This window comes from Euprymna scolopes, chromosome 10, assembly GCF_053919585.1.
Source record: "Euprymna scolopes isolate OS-2025 chromosome 10, ASM5391958v1, whole genome shotgun sequence".
In the NCBI taxonomy this organism is placed as follows: domain Eukaryota; kingdom Metazoa; phylum Mollusca; class Cephalopoda; order Sepiida; family Sepiolidae; genus Euprymna; species Euprymna scolopes.
The window spans coordinates 41,871,119-41,892,285 of NC_136491.1; the positions used below are offsets into that span (position 1 = coordinate 41,871,119).

At 32.1% G+C, this 21,167-nt stretch overlaps 1 protein-coding gene across 1 annotated transcript in view; it reads right to left on the reverse strand.

Moving 5' to 3' along the window:
* The window catches only part of LOC145285937 (kinetochore protein NDC80 homolog), a 151,103-nt gene that overhangs the window by 69,233 nt on the left and 60,703 nt on the right, over positions 1-21,167 (reverse strand). The window contains exons 4-5 of the mRNA XM_080134443.1: positions 15,042-15,128; positions 4,524-4,709 (exon numbers count right to left, since the gene is read on the reverse strand). Of these exons, the coding sequence (XP_079990569.1) occupies positions 4,524-4,709; positions 15,042-15,128 (273 nt within the window). The remainder of the gene's footprint in view (positions 1-4,523; positions 4,710-15,041; positions 15,129-21,167) is intronic.

Genomic DNA, 21,167 nt, shown 5'->3' on the forward strand with positions numbered 1-21,167 from the left:
GAAAAAAAAAAAACAAAAAAAAACATTTTTCACCATTCACCAATAACATCAAGTGCGAATGCACCTGAATACAGTTGGAGGTTACTTCGACCGAAACGTTGTGAAAAAAAACAACCAAGATGAGAACAATAGTCCAAACAATCCAAATAATACAAAAAATGAATTTCTAATGGCTATGTTTGTTGGGGAAATAAAAAAAACCAAACACTTTTCATCATTCACCAATAACATCCAATGTGAGTGCACCTGAAGATGGTCGGAGGTTACTTTGGCCAAAATGTTGTGAAAAAAAAATTTAAGATGAAAACAATAGTCCAAATAATACAAAAAATAATTATAAGTAACTAATGTTGTGTTGCAAGTCTAAAGCACATGAAAGTCTGCTCATCTGATTCTAGATTGTTCTCTCTAGTTAAAAGTAGCAATACACATGAAAAAATTGAAATAGCTTAAAGTATTTCAATATTGGTATGCATAGAAAGAGCTTGATGAGCTAAGAAAGAATCTTTTTAAATTTTAAAAGTCTGATTAAAATTAAGGAAGTTATGACTATTTTTGTGCCTCACACGTTTGGATATTTTCCCCTCTTTAAGACCATATGCGTTTTGTCACATTTTTTACACTACTTTTTCAGTAAAAATGTCATATCTTTGTTAAAACACAAGACTAAGCAATGAGATTTACCGTATAAGTGTATTTTTGTATAAGGAATCAGAATATGCAACTGAAAATATCCAAAAGTCCATGGTTTCCAAATAATCTGCAGTAAATGTGCATAAATATGCTGCAATTCCTTAAAAATGCCATGTACAGAAAAGAAGTTGGAGAACTCAAAGTTGAATTGTAATGTGCTTTACGTACAAAAAACTTAAATCTAAACATAGGACCATTTAAAAATGAATATATTGCAATATTTCTTTGGTATTATTGTAGATTAACACCTTCTGTTTAACTCCACCCAACCCCTTCTGACCACCCCTCCAAAATGTGATTCTACCTTTTTAGGCAATTATGTATGAAATGCTATGAAAAACTTTAATGAAAGATAAACAAATTCTTTTAGAATTTAATGTAAAATAATTCCCCATTACAGGTCATTCTAGCGTTTTAGGGCAGTTAACTGTTTTTTTTTTATGGGAGATAAATCCTGTATGCTTTTTGTTTTATTTTTTTTTTAAGACAATTATGTGTGGTTTTAAGGGGGTTTCTATGCAATGAGAATATGGGGAGGGTTGCCATTCGGACTTTGAATTAATTGTAGGGCTAAGGAAAATTATGTGTGAACATACTGAAGACTTGACAGAAACAAAAACAATATTAGAGGGGGGGGCGGTTAGTTTCACAAAAATGTAATGTAAAATAATTCACCATTTCCAGCATTTTAGGGCAGTTAACCAATTTATTTTTTATGTGCATTTTTCTTTAAGGAAAGATCTATTTTTTGTTTGTTTTAGACGCTTGTATGTGGCTTACAGAGGTATTTTGTTGGGGGGGTTGCCACTCGAACTTAGTGTTATTGTTAGGGTTAAAGAGTGTTTTAGGAGGAGACTTGCCACACATAACTTTAGTAGGTGGGTTGCTAACAGTATTTTGTTTTACTATTTATTTTTAAGTCGTTACCAAGACTTCAAATATTCAAGTGTCAACTGACATTTGTCTTGTTCTCTGGAAATGCTCAACAGTCAACACTATTTGTGCGTTTGTATTACTTGCCAGAGGTCAAAAACGTTGTCCAAAAAAATAAAAAATAAAAAAATAAAATTATAACAAATAAATGTTATGCAAAGCATGTTTTTATTTAATGTAACATGTTTATTCAGCTCAAAAACCATACAGTGCTTACCGATGTATTGGAAAGTTAAAAATGGCGACCGACTATCTCTTTCACACGGTAAGTTTGGGAAAATGAGTTAAAAATAAAAAAACTAGATAAAATACTGTTAAAAACCCGCCGAATATATATCCACCTATGCTACGGTAACATATATTGAGCGAGTTTCTAACAGTATTTTGTCTATTTTTTTTTTATTTATAACCCATTTTCCCAAACTTACCGCCTCAAAGAGAGAGTCGGCCGCCATTTTAAATTTTCGAATACATCGGTAAACTATGTTTTTCGAGCTGAATAAACATGTTACATTAAATATAAACACTAAAAACATATCCAGTTAGGTAGAAAAGTAACTTATCTTGCCTTTGATAACATTTATTTGTTATATATTTATTTTTTGACAACTTTTTCGAATCTATGTGTATAGTAATACAAACGAGATTTTCATACATCTTTTGATTTTGAAAAAAAAACATTTGTGGCTGTTCGCAGTAAAACATTGTTTTAATTCGCTGTTCAAAACTAATGCAACGAATAAAAGTGCATGCAAGCTATATATCTACAAAAGTTTACTTTGTTTTTTAACCATGTTTTTAAATTTGACCAGAAATGTGAGAAATTATAATGGATTCATAATGCCGAATTGGTTGGGATTGTTGTTATTATACATTCTGAAAACCGAATAATTCTAAACTAATGTTATTCTGATAACATTCTCTAATTAAACACATCAGACCATTTATATTCATATTTTCATGCTTTTCTTAATTCGTTCGTGAATAAAAATTAAAGAACGCATGTTGTTTATACTGTGCTATGACTAATACTACAACTGCTGTAGTGCTGCTGCTGCTACTAATACTAACTTAATTTGACCAAACTCGAAAAATAAACATTTTTTTCGGGTAGGTCCTTTTAAATTATTATCAATTACCGCGGTCCTACTCAACATAAAATAATACTTCTAATTGATAAAGATAGTAAAAAGAATGATTTATTTACTAGTAGGTGTCCGATTAAATTTTTTTTCAAAATGTTCGATACTCGTCATATTAAAGTCTTATTTTTAACACAACAAAAAAAAGAAATGGTCAAAAATATTTCGGACACTTGACAGTATTAAGATTAACACCTCTTCTGATTGGTTTCCAAATTTCATAACGAAATTCTTCATACAATCATGGTACGGACAACAAATATTGAAAAATTGGTCAAAAACATTAATTCCTTTTCCTTTATCCTCAACTAGGCACTTTTATACAGGAAGAGGTCGCTTTTTTGCTGATATTTTCAAAAGTAATCGCCTCTTTTCGATTTTCTAGCCTTAATTTAAACCTATGTCATTTCCAGTTGGCGATGGGCGCAACAATTAAAGTGTCACTTTTTTTTTCCTCCTTCGCACTACGGTTTCGAGCCTGTCTGCCTACTACTTTTTTTTGCTCAACACACACCTCCAAACCCCCGGGTAATGCCGGGCACCCAGGCTAGTTTCATATAATTGTTAATTGAGTTTTAGCAAAGAGTGGGCTGGGTAAATGTGGAGGTTTGTTTAATGCCTGTATGCTCACACAAATAGACCATTAGTTATGTCTCTATCTATGGGATTGTGGCCTCGGAAAAGCCCATCAGAGATAAGTGCAAGGTTTCTTTCCATGCATAACATGGCACTACAGTTATCCTGATATTAGCAACTGATGATAGAGCAACCGCTACTAAAAGTTAGGGCTTGTATGTAGGCAGTTGGAAATAATAGTTAGACATGCTCTCAAATCTGTACCTTCAACTTTCCAAACAAGAGCAACCCAATCTGGCCGTGTGAGAATAAGTGGTAAGCAAGTGTTCCAATTTTTCCAGTTTGACAAAGAGAGCTTTGCCCGGTTGTAAAATGCACTTAAATATGATATTTTCATTTGTACAGATTTTGTATATATTATTATAGAGTCATGATTTCAAAAGTAAAAAATAAAAAGTATTTGGGTGCCATCAGCTAGAATCGAAACTGAAAGCAAACTATAGCTTTCAAAGCTGGTGACATTACCACTGTACCGTGATAAACTAAGATGAATGTACAAAATGTATAACGATTTTTTTCAATTTTGACCCCATTTTTTACCTCTTAATAACTATTTTAACTGGCTAAATACCCATAAAAGAATGGTCCATAAAAAATCCAATCATTTCAGGTCCTTAGTGCCATTCTGAGACTTTTAGTTTCAGCAGAGATAGAGTTTGAAAATATGAAGACAGACAGACAGAAATAGTGAGTTTTATAAATTAAACTTTTAGTGCTATCATGTATTAATACAGCCCAGGAAATGAGTCAGTATTTTTTTTCAAATTGAAAGATGCTAACTACAGATTTATCGTTTCTGAACTATTGTCATTTCTCTACAAAGAAAGGCGACAGGAAAAACTTAGTTTTAGCAGTGCTCTGGGGGCATTCTTCATTTTATTTGCCACTTGCAGCACTTTGAAGGCCTCTTAAGTTTCTTTTTGTTCACTTATTATAGAGAAAAAGGAAGGGGGGATTCAATGCCATTTAAAAATTTCAAATCTTCCATTTAGTTTTTTTTTATTGCTCTGGGCAACACCAGATGACCCTGCTAGTTATTATATATATTTTTTAAATTAGGATTTTTAAAAAATTTATGATTAAAAAAAAAAAAAAAAAAAAGAAAGAAAATAGACTCACATTGATAAGGTGCACAAGCCAAGCGAGTGCAGCCAGTACAGATGGCCAGGTATGTGGGCTACCAACAGCAACCATGGAACTGCGGCTAATGGTAAATGGGTAGCCAATCATACGAAGATATTTAGGTATTTCCTCTTCATATTTATCTGGAACTTTGTACTTGTATTCAATTGTCTTCACAATAAACTAAAAAAAAAAAAAAAATACTAACGTTTAAAGATTAACGTTTTACTATGCCAAATATCATCACAAAACAAATTTGAAAAAAACAAAAAAAAATAAAAACATTTAAAGTTTAAAGAAAAAAAAAAGCAAGAAAATTACATTTCTTTTATATTTTGGCTATTCCTATATAATATTAAATATATAGAAATAAAAAAATATTCAAATAGTTAAAAAAAAAAAAAAAGTCTTCATATCATTTGGATTCTTTGGACTACTTTTCTCATCTTGAGTGTTATTTGCACATTATTTCGCCTGGCGTAACCTCCAACCTTCTTGAATTAAATAAAAGGATCTATTCAAAATTCTGTGCGGATGGCAGAGTTCGACAAGGTACTCCTGAAGAAGGTCGAAGGTTACATCGACCGAAACATTGTGCAAATAACACTCAAGATGAGTACAGTAGTCTGAATAATCCAAATAATATGAATAAGCAATCCCCATCTCAAATTCAAACGCTTAAAACAAAAAGTCTTTATTAGCTCATGTAATTTACATTTTGGTAATACTGCCGTCTTCAGATTAAAATATGAGTTGTGTGAACCAGTTTATAAATAAAATTATCATTAACAGAAATTTAAATTTAGTAGAAAGGTCTGTAAAAAAATGTACTAACATAGAAACAGTTTACAAAATCATAGTGAATCAAAATTATTAATACTATTATTATCCTGTCTTGACAGAGTTCAGAGTAGACTTTGTAGCCTCGTAGGAGATGTCCTTTTCTCTTCCTTGCAACCTCTTTCTCACAGAAGAGACGTTTCGAGCCTGTCTCTGCTTTATCGTTATTTTCATGGCAAGTGCTCATCTGAGCTCCAATCAATGGTCCCCACCTCCCCAAACTTTCACGAGAAACACTTGTCTAGCTGAAAACACTATCAATAATTTCCCCCACTCTTTATCTGTGCCTTAACCTAAACGTAGATTCCATGAACAAAGCTTCTTTCTTAGAACTGCATGCCTGAGGAACTCTCTTCCATTTGCCTGCTTTCCAGCTGACTACAATTTGGTCGTCTTCAAGTCCAACATAAACAAGTTCTTGATGAGCCATTCCTCTTAAGTAATTAACCCTTATCCTCTGGGCCTTGATAAGTGGTAACTCCTACGTAAAAAAAAAAAAAAAAAAAGTTAATACTCATGTGATCATATCATAAAAATTGATGTCATAGATTTTTCTTTCTTCATTCTTTGCATAATTAAGTACCATGCATCTGTTTGTCTTTCTGTTTTTTTTTTTCATTAATTTGATTAAATAAAAAGAGAAATAACAAAAGAAATAGAAAAATTGCTGCATGTTTTTTAATCCTTGACTTTACCTCATATATAAAACTAGCTGGCAGCCCGGCGTTGCCCAGTCATACAATACGCTTACACATGATCTTTTAATTTATGCAGATTGCGTATACATTATTATAGACTCAATTTTGTATTAATTATTATATATTACAAGGAATAATTTGCCCAGTGGACTAATTCACAAAAAAATAAAATAATAATTATAATTATTTAATTATTGGAATTCTTTGAGATGAGTAATTTGAATATTTTATTAATTTTGCAAACTATTATCCTCATCTTTTATAGTTGTTATATGATGTTTCAGACAACTATTCCATTAGTCTATTTTCATCCAAAATGACTGTAAAGAAACCTCTGACACCAACATACCAGAGTCCCTTTAGAATCCTAACACGCTTGGAGAAACATCTTACCATTGAATAAGGGAACCGGACAGACACCATCTTGACTGACAGAGTAAACCCAGCTCGTCTTGAGAAATCTCCACACATCCAGAAGTCTCACTTGACCCAATAATCACATGATCACAACCTGCAGAGTCAGTGTCAAATCCAAAAGCACCCACCATTCCAACCAGGCAGACAAATTTAGGAAGGAAGGTTACTTTCGCAGAGAAGTACGTCATATATATTGATAATGATCAATTATCTAGGGAGAGGGCCTTGTCGTAGTGCACTTATGTCAAGGTGCATATTTTTAATACGCCGGCCATTTTTATTTGTAAACATTCTCACAGACAAATGGAACTACTGACCTTGTGCTAAAAATAGCAATATCCCCTTCTCCTATTTTGAACTGAAAAGAAAGAAACCTAAATTTAACCTTTTTTTTTCATTAAACAAAATAGAAGAGACTTTGATTCCGAGCTAAATCAAACATAAACATGATAAATTTAAATCTGAAACTATTGTGATTGATTCGGTGAGAATTTAATTCTATTCATTTGTTGTTTTTTTTAAGAGCGGCACTTGTTGTAACAATACTCTTCCATGAATATAGTGTGTTTGCTGCTATTCCAGGCTTAGAGTGGGGGAGTGAGGAGTCAACTTTGATGCACCCAGTCAAAGCTCTCAGCAGCAGTTCTTCAAACTCACTCAGAAAGTTTTTCACAAACAGCCCTTTTCAGGACTAACCTTCCGAAAGTTCCACTACCTTTACTGCCTGCACTCTGAGACACCTGCTTACTCCTCCAGCTCCTTCCAGCAGCCCATAGCGCTTCCTGCAGCCTTCCAGCCCTTGGTGTCTCCTGCAGCCTTCCAGCCCACTATGCCTCCTGCAACCTTCTAGTGCCAGTCAACATCAGGCTACCACTCCGGAGCCTGTCAACATTCAGTTACCCATTCCAATAGCAGTCAAGCTACCCCTTCCAGTGCCAGTTGACACTAGGCTACACACTCTAGAGCCTGCTAATGTCCAGTTACTAATTCCAGTGCCCACTGACGCTCATCTTCCAGTACCCACTGATGTCCTGCTCAGCAGCCCACTGACGCTCACCTCCTGGAGCCCACTGACATCCAGCTCAGCAGCCTGCTGACACCTACCTTCCAGCTCCTGATCATCTATCTTTATTTTATTTTTATTTTTTTTTGCCTGATGAGCTCACATTTTTGGTTGTCAATAAAAAGGATGATTCCTACCATTTTTTTTTAACTGAAATCTTTGTGTTTGTTATTCTTCTTTGTCTTTGCTGTTGTCTTCCTTTGTCTTGTGCCTAACATTTTAGTTGCACGGTTGATTGGGTTAATCATCGGTCACTCGCCTCTGCAACATGTTTACAACCATGCTATCGCTAATAGTATTGTTTCTGCTACAGATAGTTTTTTTTTTTTTTTAAATAGGAACAATTTTAAATTGCTAGCTACTACAAGAGAAAACAACATGCAATTATATTTTTAATGGATAAAAACAGTAAAAAGATTGATTTATTTAACAGTGGGTGTCCAAAGAAAATGGTTTTCAAAATATCAATACTTGTCATGTTGAAGTCTATTTTTAAACACAACAAAAAAAACAAGTGGTCAAAAGTATTTCAGACACCCCAAACTATTAAAAATTACTTCTATTCTGATTAGTTTCTAAATTTCATGACAAAATTCTTAATATAAACGTGCTACGAGCATTTACAAATCAGGGAGGGGGGTCATTACAAAACTTTACTGAAAACGCTGTTTTATAATTTTAACATTTTTATCACTTTATTTGTTTAAAACTCTTAAAATATATAATGTACATTATTATTTATTAATTCATTTGAAAGTATATTCATTTCCGAACAAAACAGTGGTATTATGAGGACTTAAAGTGCTTTGGTTTTTAAAATATGACGATTTTAGCAGAACCCCCTTTGAAATCTGTGATTATCCAAAGCGTTTTATCGTCCGTATGTATTGCTACATTCATTTTCTTTTGTGCCTAGCTTCTAGATTTGTAAGTGTTTTTTTTTTTTTTCAATCATTATCTTTGTTGAGAAATTCATGGCGAAAAGTGTCTTTCCATAGCGAAAACCATGAATTGAAAGTACATCCATTTTCAGGGTCACAGTTAAATTTCGATATTGCATTTGAAAGATCAACATAAACTGAATTAGTGGTGTCTTGGAACTAAAATTTTTATGTCAATGTTCTTATTAAATTTGGTTGGGTTTTTTTTATTGTTCTTGCTGGTGTGCAAGGATTTGTTTAAGTACTTCAGCAGAAATAGACACTTTTTCCTTTTTTTTTTATTTAAAAAAGTTTGAAACTCTTCGTTGTCAGTTGTAATGGTTTAACTGTATGAATTAAGTATGTTATTTGTAAGCAAGAAAAGGTTCTTAAGTCTATTATCATTGATTTCATATGGCATGCAATGTCTCTGTTCTTGTCTCAAGATGCCGCTCGTATGTGAAATGTTGTTGAAACATAACTTATTTCAGAGTTAAAGCGGGGGGGGGCAACGATGCCTTTACAGAAAAGAGTTATTTCCCTTTGACCATGTTATCGTCCTAACAGTTTTTAAGAATTAAATTTAAATACTTAGACATGTATGGTTAGGTTTCTACAATTTTTCTCCCTTTTTGGGTGTTCATTTATGGCTAATGGTCATTCGCAGGTCATCTTTAAAACTTCTAACTTTACTGGCTACAAGCAAATGTTTTGCCGACGAAATCAAATTTTGTTTTTCATTTATTAATAAGTTTAACAACAAACTATTCACATTTTAATAACACTTCACAAATAAGGCATTCAATTAGCTCATTTAAAAAAAATGAAGTTAGGTGATCATGTTATTATTTGACACCCAGCAATGTGACATAAAAATTTTTAAGGTGGAGTTAATCTGAAAAAAAGTAATCAGGAAATAGCATGTTAATAAATTTTCCTGTAATTTATTTTGTGAAAATAAAATCTCTTTTCTATAAATGGATTTGAAACAAATTTTTGTTTTGTATTGTTTTATGAATTACAAATTTACAATTTAACAACATTCTATTTTCAAATAAATGACAGTGCAAAAAAAAAAAAATGTGTGGTACTTGTATAGTTTTTGAACAAGAGAAAAACTAAATCATTTTTTTTTTATTTATTTGCTTGTTTTTTTTGTGTGTGAATTACAAATTTACAATATTCTATTTTTAAATAAATGACCTAGTACAAAAAAAAATGTGTGGTACAAGGATAGCTTTTGAATCGGAAGAAAACCAAATCATTTTTTTGTTGTTTTTTTCTTTAACACAGTTCTAAAACTACAAAAATGTCATAGCATAAAAAATTTAAACAGAAACAAACTATTTAGAAATTTAAAAGCTTTTAAAGTGTTAAATACAAAATACTGGCGTTAAAATTCTTAAATTCTAATAAAAAAAAATTGTAAATTTTGTAAACTTTTTACATCCAATAAAATTCTTTCACAATCATTTCATTTATAATTCGAAATAAACATAATAATGATGCTTTAAACATAATGCATGAAAAAAAAACTCTAGGGACTCTTTTGCCAACAAACTCATCAGGAGTTGATCGTTGGTATAACACAGAAATACAAAAGATGAATTAAATTTTCACAAAAGAGCAAATACTCATGGATATATGAGAAAAAAAAAACGAAATAGATTGGTTGAATATTTACATAAGTTGCAACCTAGTTCTGCGAACAACTTTATGTGTTCATTTGATGTTTCCAGCTTTTTTTACAAACGTCCTGTTCCAATTGGTATTTGTGTCAACTCAGTTTATAATGGCAATCTAAACCCCCCCACCACCACCTTTTCCCAGAAATATGTTTGTTGGACTCATGTTGATCTGTACTAAATCAGTAGAATTCAGCATGGATAACATTATGTACAATCAAAGCATGATACTGGAGGCAGGAATTGTTTTCAACATATACGACACCTGGCAATCACAAAAATGATCACCCATCTGGTACTGGCCAACCTCATTGTTGCTTAACTTTGGGCGTTATGTAGACAACATATATATATATGTGTGTGTGTGTGTGTGTTATATTCGCATATCCCCCTATATTTACATGATAAACCAGAAAAGCAGCAGCAGCTGCGACAGTCAATAATGGCGACGCTAAGACAAAGATGTTCGTCGATGCAATACAAATGAACTCAATAAATACACACAACAATTTCAAAGCCCATTCTCTCACATACACACATCAATAGAATAGCTCGCACATCACTTCAACCAAGAAAACCGCCAGATAAGGCTCACAACAAAAGAGAAAACCAAAATCTAAAACACAAGCATCGCAGTAAACACAACTTAGACAGCATATTAATGCAAATAAGTATTACACAAAACATTGCAACAATTCAACACCACTAGGTTACATTCACAACTTTTTCAGCTTTAAATTGGTACAACATACGCATACATACACCAAACAGACGATTCCCTACAATGCATTAAGACACAATAAACAAACACAATTAAAATAGCGACACCACTATAAAAACACTAGCCGTCGCGACAAAAAGTTAGTCGCCCAGAGTTACAGCAAATCTACAGCATGGTATAATTATCGGCTCCGTCGGATTCCTTCCCGACATTAAATCCACTCTCGCACGCATCATTCTTACGAACTTTGAACACTTTGTTTATTTTTACTTTTTACTAAATAAACGATTGAGAAATCAATCATTTAAATTGTAAATACATATTGTTTGTCTGGTTCCTTCTCGCCACCATATGCTTATTCATGATATATGGGAGTTCAAATGGGAAGTCCCTAAGTCTTGCATTAACGGATTTTTTTGTGGGTTTCTATAAGTCGGTACTATTTAGTAATATATTGAAGCCTTCAATATATTTTTGATACGCCAATGACACTTTTGCAAACTTTGCTTCTGAAAGTGAAGCGAAAATTCTCTCCACACATTATCATTATCTCTTATCATTTACTATGGAGAAAGAGAATGAGGGTTGCTTGCCTTTTTGGGACGTTTTGATTGAACGTAGTAAAAGTTCTTTTGTTTATCACAAACCGACCTTTACCGGCCTTTATATGGATTGGCGCTCATTTGTGCCTATCTCCAGGAAAATAGGATTCATTCAGACATTAGTGACCAATTTTTATGATTGCAGGTTCAAATGAACAGCTACAGCAGTAATTGGAATACACCCTACTAAAGCCTGATCATCACAGCTGGTGAATTTCAAAAATGCAATCCGGACGTTAGGATACTTTAGAAGAACAATATTCAATAAAAGTCTGTTTTAAACTTGGAAAAAATGCCACAGAAACATATGAAATGTTTCAGATTGCTTTTGCACCATCTTACATGAATTGAGCATTAGTTTTTCAGTGGCATAAGAGATTCAAGGAAGACAGGGAATCTGTGATGGATGATGGGTGATGTAGGAGGAGTATGGAAGTCAGAACACTAGAGTTGATTGACCAAATAAAGAATTTCATGGATAAGAACTGTCGTGTGTCTATAGAGACAATAAGTGCACAGTTCGATGTCAGTGTGAGAATTGTACACACAATTATTTGTGAGGAACTGAAGATTTACATGAAGTTTGTCAAAGGTGCTCAGAGAAGATCAGAAAGAAAGACGTTATGACAGCAGGGAGATGATCGAGCTGATCAATTCAGATCCCGCAATTCTTGATGTGCTGGTGACCTGCAATGAAAGTTGGGTTTACTGTTATGACCCAGAGGCAGAGTTCCCAGTGAAAACATGCTTGCTCTCCAAGACCTAGAAACTTACAATGATCCCTTTTTTGACAACACAGACATAATCTATATGCACTAGATTTTAAGGGAGTTCAGGAGAGATTCCATCGGAAAAGGCCAGCATTCTTCAAACCGGGTCAGTGGTATTTCCACTAGGACAACGCATTAGTCCACAACTCCATTCTTGTCACAGACTACTTGACCAAGATGGGCATCAAAACAGTTCCTCATCCTCCCTATAGTCCAGACCTTGCTCTCTGTGACTTTTGGTTATTCCCTAAGCTCAAGGAAAACCTTAGAGGTTGTTGTTATGAGACAATTGGAGAGATGAAAGCGGTTGTGATGAGGATCATTGACACACTTACACAAGAGAACTTCCACAGAGCCTTCCAGAAGTTTTTAGAATGGCACAACAAGTGCATTACAGCTGGAGGAGATTACTTCAAAGGAGAATAGAGTTTCATGTGTGTACTATCAATAAAAGTGTCCATACGAAAAAAAGTCTGGAAACTTATTGAAGGTACCTCGCAGTTGTGATAAATGAAAAAAAAAAAAACTTTTGCATTTAAATCATTCAGATATAGCACGAACAATACAATTATTGTAGAGATATGTTCTATCTAAAAAAATAAATGCGTGAATAACGTTGGGAGGGTTGCTGTAAACAGATTTTAGTAGTTCAATGGTATGTTCGAACTCAGAACAACCCTCAATAACATCAGCAACCGTAGCAGAAATGTTTAGATAAAGGGCTTCAAATTTGTCTGAGTTTAAATGCTTAATGATAGACAAATAGTAAGTAAAAATTTGGTACGATAGTTTCCAAAGTTTGTAAGCCTCAGGGTCTGCAGAAAATATCAAATCTGTTCAGTTGAATAATTTTATCCATGAGACAAAATTAGGTTGAAAAATGTTCAGTTAAATAAATTGTATTCTTATGTAATGAAGTTAAATAAATTGTATTCTTATGTAATGAAGTTAAATAAATTGTATTCTCATGTAATGAAGTTAAATAAATTGTATTCTCATGTAATGAAGTTAAATAAATTGTATTCTCATGTAATGAAGTTAAATAAATTGTATTCTCATGTAATGAAGTTAAATAAATTGTATTCTCATGTAATGAAGTTAAATAAATTGTATTCTCATGTAATGAAGTTAAATAAATTGTATTCTCATGTAATGAAGTTAAATAAATTGTATTCTCATGTAATGAAGTTAAATAAATTGTATTCTCATGTAATGAAGTTAAATAAATTGTATTCTCATGTAATGAAGTTAAATAAATTGTATTCTCATGTAATGAAGTTAAATAAATTGTATTCTCATGTAATGAAGTTAAATAAATTGTATTCTCATGTAATGAAGTTAAATAAATTGTATTCTCATGTAATGAAGTTAAATAAATTGTATTCTCATGTAATGAAGTTAAATAAATTGTATTCTCATGTAATGAAGTTAAATAAATTGTATTCTCATGTAATGAAGTTAAATAAATTGTATTCTCATGTAATGAAGTTAAATAAATTGTATTCTCATGTAATGAAGTTAAATAAATTGTATTCTCATGTAATGAAGTTAAATAAATTGTATTCTCATGTAATGAAGTTAAATAAATTGTATTCTCATGTAATGAAGTTAAATAAATTGTATTCTCATGTAATGAAGTTAAATAAATTGTATTCTCATGTAATGAAGTTAAATAAATTGTATTCTCATGTAATGAAGTTAAATAAATTGTATTCTCATGTAATGAAGTTAAATAAATTGTATTCTCATGTAATGAAGTTAAATAAATTGTATTCTCATGTAATGAAGTTAAATAAATTGTATTCTCATGTAATGAAGTTAAATAAATTGTATTCTCATGTAATGAAGTTAAATAAATTGTATTCTCATGTAATGAAGTTAAATAAATTGTATTCTCATGTAATGAAGTTAAATAAATTGTATTCTCATGTAATGAAGTTAAATAAATTGTATTCTCATGTAATGAAGTTAAATAAATTGTATTCTCATGTAATGAAGTTAAATAAATTGTATTCTCATGTAATGAAGTTAAATAAATTGTATTCTCATGTAATGAAGTTAAATAAATTGTATTCTCATGCAATGAAGTTAAATAAATTGTATTCTCATGCAATGAAGTTAAATAAATTGTATTCTCATGTAATGAAGTTAAATAAATTGTATTCTCATGTAATGAAGTTAAATAAATTGTATTCTCATGTAATGAAGTTAAATAAATTGTATTCTTATGCAATGAAGTTAAATGAATTGTATTCCTATGCAATGAAGTTAAATAAATTGTATTCCTATGCAATGAAGTTAAATAAATTGTATTCCTATGTAATGAAGCTAAATAAATTGTATTCCTATGTAATGAAGTTAAATAAATTGTATTCCGATGTAATGAAGTTAAATAAATTGTATTCCTATGTAATGAAGTTAAATAAATTGTATTCTTATGTAATGAAGACGACGCAAGCAGAAAGACCTTTTTCCATGGTTATATTCAACTGAATTTTACGACGACAAATGCAATAAGTGGCCAGGAATGCATGTTAATAAAATAAAAAAAAGTATTCAAATAAGAAAATAAAGAAAAAGCAAACAGCAAAATCATGTGAAAGAAGATATGCAAATAAAGAGGAAATCACTTTAATAAGAAAATTATATTTAAGTATGCTATTTTTACAAAAAAAAACCCTGTACTTTTAACCTTTAATATAAAATATTGTTTACATTTTGTCGCAATACAAATGCATTTCCTTTCTGAAAAGGAGTTTCACCTCGAAAATTCAAAGAAAAGGGTAAATAAAAACATACCTCAAAGATTTTAAGAAAATCCTTTGTTGTTGGTGATAACAACATCTTTTGGGTGATATTGTTTGGATAATCATGTGCTGCCAAAAACTAAGTGGAAAAATAAAAAGAAAACTGGTTAATTTGATTATGACATAGAAAGATTTGAAGTGACATTTCAGCTGCAGTTTTAGCATAAGTGCAGAAACAACGTAAGATTTTGTAAACCAGTCGCCTATCATGTGAAGCTAGCCGGAAGTAACTCTTTGTCTTGAGAAAAATCGATTCAGACAAATATAAATGCGAAGTTAAAACCATAGTGGTCTGTCTGCTTCATATATGAACATCTTGCAGCTCCCTGGTAGAGCGGAAAACAGTGTCACCTTGACAGACAAGAAAGAGGTAAAAATAACATAGATACCCACCATCACAGGGTATCTAATGTTATTTCTATATCAAGATTGTATATCAAAGAATTAGAAAAATGTCCATTATCTCTCAAGCACTGTGTTCAACAAAGTCTCTCATTCTGCACACATCTTCCTATAGATGAAATCTGAACAGTATACGGAGATGTGTGCAGAACAGGATACTTTGTTGGTTTGGTCACATTGAAAGAATGGATGAGTGTTCTTGAGTTAGTAGATGTAGAAGGTAAAAAACGATTCTCTTCTAGAATTCATTATTAGTCTGAGGAGGATAACTTGATTTTACTAAGAGATTCTGTTCATTTTTTTCATACAAAAATTCAGGACACTAAAACCAGTGCAACTTCAAGAAATTGTAAGAAGAGAAAAATGTGGCTATTTAAAAAAAAAAAGACAAAGAATAAAAACATTATAAAAAAAAGGAATTTTTATTAAAAGAAAACTGTGATACAACTAATTATTTAACTTTTTGCAACTACTGTTTCTATCAAAAAATAAATAAATAAATAAATAAATAAATGTCATGGTTTAAAAGAAAAAGTAACAGTGACCATTTCTTGATAACATTAATAAACAAAGAATGAAATCATTTTAAAAAAAAAAACACAATGAAAACATGACAAAAAAAGTGACTATTTTTTTTTGTGATGTTTTTATTCTTTATTTAAAAAAAAACACATAGTACTGGCATTTTTATTTTATACAATTCCTTGAAGTTGTGTTGGTTTTAGAATTCTAAATTCTCATAGGAAGAAAAATAAACGAATTTATTAGTAAAATGGAGATCCCTTCTCAAACCAATGATGAGTTCTAGAAGAGTGGCAAGAAAACACAAATACCCACCATCTCAGGGTATCTAACATTATTTCTATATTAAGATCTTACATTAAAGATTAAAAAAAATAGGTCTATTAACTCTCCAGTACTGTGTATTCAATAAAGTCTCTCCTCCTACACACATCTTGCTATAAATGAAATACGAACAGTATCAGGGGATGTGTGCAGAACAGGACACTCTGTTGATCTGGTCATATTGAAAGGATGAATGAGAGTTCTTGGGTTAGTAGATGTAGAACAGTTAAGTTAACATGGTCAGTTGGTAGGGGAAGACCACATGAAAGATAGAAGGAAGCGTTAAGCATGGATTTGAAAAAAAAAAAAAAAAAAGGTTAAATAATGACCTGGCTAGAGATATTTTTAGTTTGGAAATCAAATTCTGATAATAGTAATAGGTAATAGACGTTAAACTGATAATAGTGATTGCACTACACACATCATTTTGAAATCATTAATTTTTTAATTGAATAAAAAAGTATTTATTGTTACAAACGGCTACCTCAACATCAAGTATTTTTTTCTTTATCTGTTAGCGATAGGATAAATATCTAATTGCATATCGAAACAGAGTGAGGATCCACTAATTCCTTATCCTTTTAAAACCCAATATAAAAGTCAGTCTGAAGGAATTCTCTTCCACTGACCGAGGACAGAAAAGGTGAAGTACAACAGCAGAACAGTTATTACACTGTGATCCGATCTTGGAAACCGAAGATTTAACCAGCTAGAAATATTTCATCAGCCACGAGAAAGGAAAAAAAAACAATTTCGTCGACTCTGTTTTTAGACAGAGATGTGAAACAAAGAAAGAAAAAAAGCAGGAGGCGAAACCCCTTCCCTCACCCATTTCGACTAAAGTCCAGTCTCATTCTTCTCTGGAACCCTTAAGCATTATGATGTATTTTCAAATGTGGAAAAGCCGAAGGAAAAAAATATATCGGCCAAAGGCAAACCGCGGAAAAGCTATTTTGGAAAACCAAAAACGAATGCCGACAGGCATGATATGAAAAAGGGGATGAAAAAAAAAAAAAAAAAGTATTGAAAAACTGAATTCATTATTCGAACTTTGTTCCCTTACACAAAAAAAAACCCTCCCAAGCTAAATGTGCTGCTCACAAGTTGTCAAAAGAAAATCGAAAAAACGAACAAAAAAAACAAAAAAAACAAAAGGAAGACAAAAAAAAAAGAATTGTGAGTCTAATTTTTGTTTCTCTTTCTGTCAATCAGAATACTGATACTTTTTTGTGACCAAGAGCGGAGGTCCGCTTGAAATATAAAAAATAATAAAAATATTTAATACAAAAAGTAACATCGTTTTTCATGCTTCAAAAACCCTCATAACCTTTAAATCACTACATACATACACATATATATATATATATTAGTAATTTATAAAATATATATGGCGATTAAGCTACACTGAATATTCGGCGTTTCATCCACTCTAGGATTCCTCAGCCTGAGGAATCCTAGAGTGGATGAAATGCCGAATATATACCATATATCTATATTTTTATAAAGTAATAGGGTTCGTGTGTTTCTGTCTGTGTGTACAGCTCTCCATCATCAACGAAATATAAAGGAGGTAAGAGGGTAGATCTCTCCTGGTAGAGAAACATTAGAACCCATTTTAGGATGTTTCTGTTATAGGAGACATAAGAATCTATGCCTAATTTCTTTATATACTAGTCTACAAACCACCCCCATATCGAATGACTTATGCTCATTTGCATATCACATTATATTAAATCTCTTTAACTAATTACCTCGACCTTATTACATATTGGAAATATTCTAATCATTTCAACTGTACTATTTACAAAATCTATTTAACATTTAATCATTTAATATATTTTCATTTAATTTTATATTCGATTTATTTCACTTTACGTATATTATCAAAACAATTCATTGGCGAGCAAAGCTTTATGTTTTGGGATTGTATTGAAAATGTAATGGAAATTTCAATTTCGTTCCGTTTTAATCTTTTATATTTTACTTGCCAATATTATTGAAAGAATACAATTCAACTATCGTAATTTTATATAAATAAACAAAAACAAATATTTTAAAATAAAACTTTATTAAAAAAGAAATAATTTTATTTTTAAATGAAAAAAATCAATTTAGTAAAATAATTGTATTAAACACCCCCAGCCTTGTCAGCAAACCTGTAAACCTATAAAAGTTAACATTTCGAATGTAAACAGTGATTTTTCGATTTTGTTAGCGCTTGCCGCAATTAAACACAATTAAAACGGAACTAACTTTATTTCCATTCTATTTTTTAAACAACCCCCAAAACATAACGCTCTCTTCCAGTTATAGCCAATTTTTTTTTAATTAAATAAAACAGGTAAAAATAAACAGATAAGCGCATTTTCTTTTACATTTTTCTTACAACCAACGTTGTCATTTTAACCAACTGCAGGATATCGTTACTTTTGTGGGGTTGTTTTGAAAATGGCACGGAGATTATAATTTCGTTCCAATTTAATCTTTCTGGTCGAGCCTATTTCGAAAGCCTGTCTTATCATAGATTTGAACTACAAATAATTTATTACATTTTGATTATTACTATCTTAAGACTTAAAGCTTATATTTATTTCATTTTTCTATTTATATATTGAATTAGTTATTTCCAGTCTTATTTAAACTTAGTGCTTTCTTTAAACCGGATGAACCTTTTATAAAAATATGAGTTTAACGTAAAGAACACGAACAAGGTTTTATTCAACTGAATTTCTTCCAGTTTACTAACAAAATATATAAATTTAAAAGAGATATAAATAATAAAATAAAAAGGTTATGTAATTTAAAAGAAATACACGTACTCACAAAAGCAGAACTTTTTTTACACATTTTTTTCTTTAAAACCATAACAATGAGACTAACAATTACCTAGATCTTAGTAATTATTTGTTTTAATAGAACTGTTTTAATTGTACTGTTTACTTAGTTAACCTAAGTTGGTATTACATTTATTTTACATTTACTTTTTTTTTTTAATTATTACTTTTAGACTGTGACGTTTACACCCGGAAGTAATGAGTCACACGTAGGTCGCTTTTATTCATTCCTTTTGGTCAAGATCAAAGTGTAGTATCTGTTCTTCAGATGCTGCACTTCATTTTCTTGTTCTCTTTCGGTGGAGGAGAAATCCTTCACGACTGAGACAATTTTATTTTTGTACCTTTTCTCCACGTTAAAAAACGACCCTGGTGTCTAACTCTGTCCCGTGGGGAGGCATAGTAAATAGGTACAATATAATTGTTTATAATTGTACTATTCAGAAATATTATTTATAGTTCGTCCATTTCAGTTAGTATACATTTCCTTTACGCTTAATTAATTTACAATCATTAATATCGTTAAACAATTCCGTTTAAAACCGAAATTATGCCACCCAAACGAAGTAGAAACGAAAGTGAGGAAGAAAGAATGGAAAGATTGGAAGCTAATAGACTAAGAGTTGCTGCAGTTCGCTCCAATGAAAACAATTCAGATAGAGAAAGACGTCTAGAACTTAACAGGATACGTCAAAGAGAAAGGAGAGCAAGACTGTCAGATTTGGAAAGAGAAACCCAACGTGAAGCTGACAGAACTAGACATGCTGTAAGGCGGTTAAATTCATCACAAGATGAAATTCAAGAAAGGCAAAGATATGCACTGGAAAGAGAAGCAATATTACGATCGAATGAATTATATGAGGTAAGTAGACGTACACAAGGTCAGTTGAGAGTGGCTCAACGACATCAGAATGAATCGGAAACCCAACGAAGCTTTCGCCTATACCAAGGGCAACAACGAGAGGCTGCATGGAGAGAGAGTATGACTTTGCCCCAGCAATTGACAGAAAACGAGGCAGCTAGACAACGAATGACTGCTTTGAGACACCATGAAATAGAACACTGCAATAGAAAAGGATTGCTCTACAACAAAAATGACTCTCTCACTACAGCTGATATAGGAAAAATGGACAAAGTATGTCAACATTGCTCAGCTGTAAAATTTAAAGGAGAAACCCCTGGTTGTTGTTGTTCTTCTGGCAAAGTTGTGCTTGATAGCTTTCCACCACTGCCTCAGTTGCTTCAAGATTTGCTCTCCGGCAATGGTCCCATCTCTAAAGATTTTCTGCAAAATCTACGCAGTTATAACAATTGTTTTGCAATGACATCATTTGGTCACAAAATTGTGGCAGTACATGGGTGGAATCCTTCTTTTAGAATTCGAGGCCAGGTTTGCCACCAGATTGGGAGTCTTTTACCACCTGAAGATGAAGCAGCAAAGTTTATTCAAGTCTACTTCTTGGATAGTCTGGAAGAGGAACTACATAATCGGGGACGTGACAGTAGACTCAATAGAGACATTCTCCAAAGTCTGACTGAATTTTTACATGAGAACAACAGCTTCATTTGTCAGCTGAAAACAACAAAGGAGAGGATTGAAGAAGAACACTTGGTAGAACATAAAGTTGTCATAAGGGAAGACCGAAGGCCGCAAGAAGAGCATCCACGGCGATTCAATGCTCCAACAACAACGTATGAGATTGGAATATTAATGGAGAATGAACCAACAGCTAACCGGGATATTGTCTTGCGTTTTAGAAATGATACATTAAAATGGATCTCCGAACTACATCCCCTCTACGATACTTTAATGTACCCGTTAATGTACCCCTATGGTTCTCCATTTTACAACATCTACATGAAGGCATCCAATGGGCGAAAAGTTACCCAACAGCAATTTTATTCGTACCATTTAATGACTCGGCCTGGAAACTATTTTCTCTGGTACCGAAGGCTATTTCAACAATGGCTGGTGGATGTGTACTGCAAGATTGAAACAGAACGTTTACAGTTCCTGAGGCGTGAGCAACAGACCC